Source organism: Glycine max, chromosome 17 (assembly GCF_000004515.6).
Source record: "Glycine max cultivar Williams 82 chromosome 17, Glycine_max_v4.0, whole genome shotgun sequence".
In the NCBI taxonomy this organism is placed as follows: domain Eukaryota; kingdom Viridiplantae; phylum Streptophyta; class Magnoliopsida; order Fabales; family Fabaceae; genus Glycine; species Glycine max.
Window position 1 is genome coordinate 22,119,975 of NC_038253.2, and position 4,238 is coordinate 22,124,212.

The window sequence follows — 4,238 nt, forward strand, 5'->3', positions numbered from 1 at the left end:
CATCCGTTAATTTTGGTTAAAATGAATTCTGACCATTCGATCGTGCCGTAACCACGTTGGAAATCAAAAAAGAGGTAAAATAATAATATAATAATAAAAAAAAATAATACCTTTTAGTAAAGTAAAGCGAAAAATCAATCGGACGTTTTCTCTTTGGGATTTCTCATTCTTAATTGAATTGACTAATAACTAAAGTGAAACTAAGGCTAAAATCAAACTCGCCTAGTCAAGCTCGTCCACAAAAATAGGTTTTTTGAAAGTTTATCATTTTAGTTTCTTACTAAGTAAAATGGATCTTTTTTAAAGGTCCAACGCCTTAAAATGATCACCTTTCAAGTAAAAAGAATCACTTGATTCACGCATAAAAAAGAACTACGTAGGTCTGATTTCCTCTTCGATGGAGGGTACGTAGGAGCAAGAGCCCCGCTTTTGTCGACCTCAAAAAATAAAAAGAAATAAAAGTTAAGATAACACAATTCCATAATTCTAAAAAATAGGCTGTTGTCCTTTGAGACAAACGTGAGAGGTGCTAATACCTTCCTCAAACGTAAATACAACTCCCGAACTTAGAATTTTCATTTTGACCTGTTTCCTTCGGTTTTGCCAACGTTTTCCACAAATAAACGTTGGTGGCAACTCCGCGCATCTTTCCTCCTTTGGAAAGCGCACCCGTGAGCCTCGCCCTCGCTCGCCCGCGAAGGGCACGTTGCGACAACATTTAGTGTTTTTCAAACAGCTCTTGAGCAAGGCCTTAAAGATATCAAATATAACTTCAATTAAAAAATATTATATTAACTGTAAAAAGACTAGAAAACAAAAGGAACTACAATATACCCTACCAATAGGGTCGGATGAATCCACTATAACTGCATCGTAAGTTCCTTTTGGAACATTCTTCAAGAATGCAACTCCTAGATCATTGAGAGACAATCTATCATGTGAAAAATTGTCCTAAACAGTAAAGTAGTTAAGGAACATAAAAAAATATGCAGAAGCTGACCATACCATCACCAACAGTAAGTGTTACATGTGGGTCCTCAAAACCTACTGCTATATCAGGGAAAAATTGTTTAGAGACCTGCAAAGAGTGGCAACTTCAATTTTGATATTGGGCTTATACTGCTATACCATAAAACTTCATTCATTAAGCATAAAAGATTGTTTTTAGAACGAGAAAAACATGCAATGACCAATATCACTAAGTAGAGAAAACCACTCAACTTAGAAGAACATGGAGAGCAAGAGAAACTAACTATATGCAGGACAGTAGTCTGTCAATAAAATTATTTAGATTTGATTAGAGATAGGGAAGAATAATTTGGGTCATTACTTACTTCGACAACCATCTTGTCTATTTCAAAAATGTCTATCTTCTCTACTGAGGAATGACGAGCTACTTCCCGCAGGACTCCACCATCTCCTCCACCAATAACCAAAACCTAACAAAAAGAAAACAACAAGGAAAAGAATAATTAATTCCATACAGCAAGGAAAAGAATAATTAATTCCATACAACAAGAAAACAACAAGGGATAACAAGCTAATATTCCTCAAAACTTCTTGCTCATAATTTATTCAACATTTCATTCTCATGGTTCAAGTCATATCTCAAATATTATACTCCATGAGTGTCATCCTTCCTACTCTCATCAACACATGTCATTCATATCTCTTCTAATAAGAGGTAAAAGGAACTGGAATGTTAACAGAATTTGAACGCAGCTATTGGTTCCCTTTGGGATTGACCTTAATCTGATGTTGGAACCATGTGACTTGAGTCCATAATTTAAAGTCATGTTTCTAACACAGATCCAAACATTTTGGTAAAAGCAAAAATCATGTTAAACCCATCCTAAACTCAAGTCATGCCTTCCAAACTGGTCATAATTTTCTGCTACATAACAAAAAGTATTGCAGTCTAAACTAAAAATTTCAACCAACCAAATATCTAGAAAGTCCAACATGAAGAAGGGCTCCTTCTGAAATTTTTCCTCAGTTAATTCTCATCCTATGCACATCAGATTAGTCTCCATTTACGTAGGCTTAATCCAACTCTGTTACTTGCTGACTGTACAACAATGCCTTCTTAAATGGTTTTCTACTACATGATGTTTCTAGCAGTGAGGAATAAGCAAAGATGCTGCAGCAAGGACTTTACCCAAGTCCCCATATTCTTCTTCACAAAGGCATCCAAATTGGCTTTCATAAGATAAATAGTTGGCTGCTTCCATTTATGAATTTGGACATTATCATTTGATATCACTTCAATTGTAGGCACAACTAAATTCTAATATTTTTCTAACAGTAGTCACATGGGGACTTTCCTTTGTTGAAAACAGCCATTGGTTTCTTCTAAACCAGATGGTCCACGGAAGTTCTGGCTGCTTCCATTTATGAATTTGGACATTATCATTTGATATCACTTCAATTGCAGGCACAACTAAATTCTAATATTTTTCTAACAGTAGTCACATGGGGACTTTCCTTTGTTGAAAACAGCCATTGGTTTCTTCTAAACCAGATGGTCCACGGAAGTTCACAGATATGAGCCACACCAATATGTAAACACCTGTCAAACTAGACTGCAAAGTCCCTATCTTACAAAACATCCATTCTTCCTTCTAACGAAGATGCAAACCATGCCATGTTCGATTCTTCACATAATAATAAAGCATGTACCTCAGTTTCAGGTTCTTGGCTAGAATCATTTCCCAAATCTCACAAATAACCATGCATCATAGAAAAATTACAATCACTACTCAAATTCAAATGAGACAATTCTTCGTGAGATTTGGATAAAGTAAAAAAAAAATAACTTTGTTAAGAATGTGTGAGCTACGAAAACCATTTATAATCTCGTTGCTTGATCTTTGCTTCAGCTTCCATGGAGATTGTGGTCTCTTTGAAATCCGTTGTTGCAGATCTGACAAATGAACCTATTAGTTGGCAAAAGAGTTTTTGGAGACCACCTTCTCACTACCAGTGGGAGTGATTTCTCTTTTACTACCCACGCTAGAATCCCATACTTCTAATGTGGGACTAGTCTCATACCCTGTTGGATCCTAACATTGGATCTTGGTTAGCATCTTGCTTTTGCTTGTATTATTATGACTAGTCTCACAACTGTTGATGTCGATATTTGTATGTTGTTGTATGTCATCAATGTAATTTGCTATATAAACAATTGTTGTTCATGCTGAGTGAATCTTAGATTCCCATTTGAGACTAAATGCAATATTTCTTGCAGACAATTTGCATTAGTCATTGTATTTAGTCTTATATTGTCCGTTTGGACAGTTTGGGGAGACTAGTATTTTTATGTTAGATTCATTCGTTAAGGTTATTATTATTTTGATTAATTTGATGAAATTTCGGTTCAATGCATTTCAATTTTTTCTCTGAGTGCATACTTGATTATCGAGAAATTCATTTCACCGATGTCATGTCATGTACTTGGAGACCAATGCGAAATGCTGCCGAAATTTAGTCAAAATTTTCAAAATAATGCTAACCCTAACGTTTGAAGCTAACATAAAAGACAGTCTTCCTAAATGGGAGAGGGCTACACCTATAAATGGGTCCAGTTTTGCCAGACTCGCAGAGACCCTTCTTGGGAGGTATCTTCCTTGTCATTTAAGTTGTTTTTCAAAAAACATTAACTTGTTATACTTCATTCTAGCAATTTGAAGGATTATTGTTTTATTTTTGCAGGATGTGCGCAAAAAGGCACAGGCCATCCAGAAACAGAACACTGCCCCCCACGTTTTGTCTCGTGGGGGTTATGAATATTTGGAGCAGAAGCTCCTGGCTGCGAAGACCAAGAAGAAGCTGGAGGAAGCTGCACAATCAGGAAGCGTTGATGGCATCATCGACCCTCCATCCCTGGTCAGACGCCACGTGAAGTGGAAGATGGTCCGCACGAAGAAAACAGGGTAGATGACGACTGAGGCCGCAAAGGAAATCACTGAGAAGATCGTAAGTCATTTTCAACTAACCATTAGAATTATATTTCAAGATTTTGTGAATGCCATGTACAACTATGTGCTTTCTGTGCAGGATTCCTTTAAGGAGCAGGCGACACAACGATCCTTTGTCCCCCATGGACGTCAGGATGTTCTCACTGCTGCTATTGAACGTCCAGAGCACCTTAGACGTGTCCGTGCTGCTGGAGCCGGTGTCACCATCAAACAATACTTTGGATCGGTTCCACAGGCGTCCCGCAGCTCTTCCTCCCTGCC

At 37.2% G+C, this 4,238-nt stretch overlaps 1 protein-coding gene across 1 annotated transcript; it reads right to left on the reverse strand.

Annotated features, from left to right (window-relative positions):
- Nucleotides 1–718: 718 nt before the first annotated feature.
- LOC112999929 (spermidine synthase 2-like) lies at nucleotides 719–2,170 on the reverse strand. Its single transcript, XM_026126349.1, has 5 exons — nucleotides 2,159–2,170; nucleotides 1,335–1,439; nucleotides 1,006–1,078; nucleotides 840–911; nucleotides 719–750 (listed from the first exon to the last, which is right to left on the reverse strand). Exons 1-5 carry the CDS (start codon nucleotides 2,168–2,170, stop codon nucleotides 719–721), a joined length of 294 nt encoding a protein of 97 aa, XP_025982134.1.
- Between the last annotated feature and the right edge of the window lie 2,068 nt (nucleotides 2,171–4,238).

What these genes read in the sequence shown, in the direction of transcription:
- LOC112999929 (XM_026126349.1), bottom strand. An exon ending in TAGACAAGATGGTTGTCGAA is followed by an intron (nt 1,079 to 1,334) that starts GTAAGTAATGAC and finishes CACTCTTTGCAG; the next exon opens with GTCTCTAAACAATTTTTCCC. An exon ending in GGATTCATCCGACCCTATTG is followed by an intron (nt 751 to 839) that starts GTAGGGTATATT and finishes GATATCTTTAAG; the next exon opens with GCCTTGCTCAAGAGCTGTTT.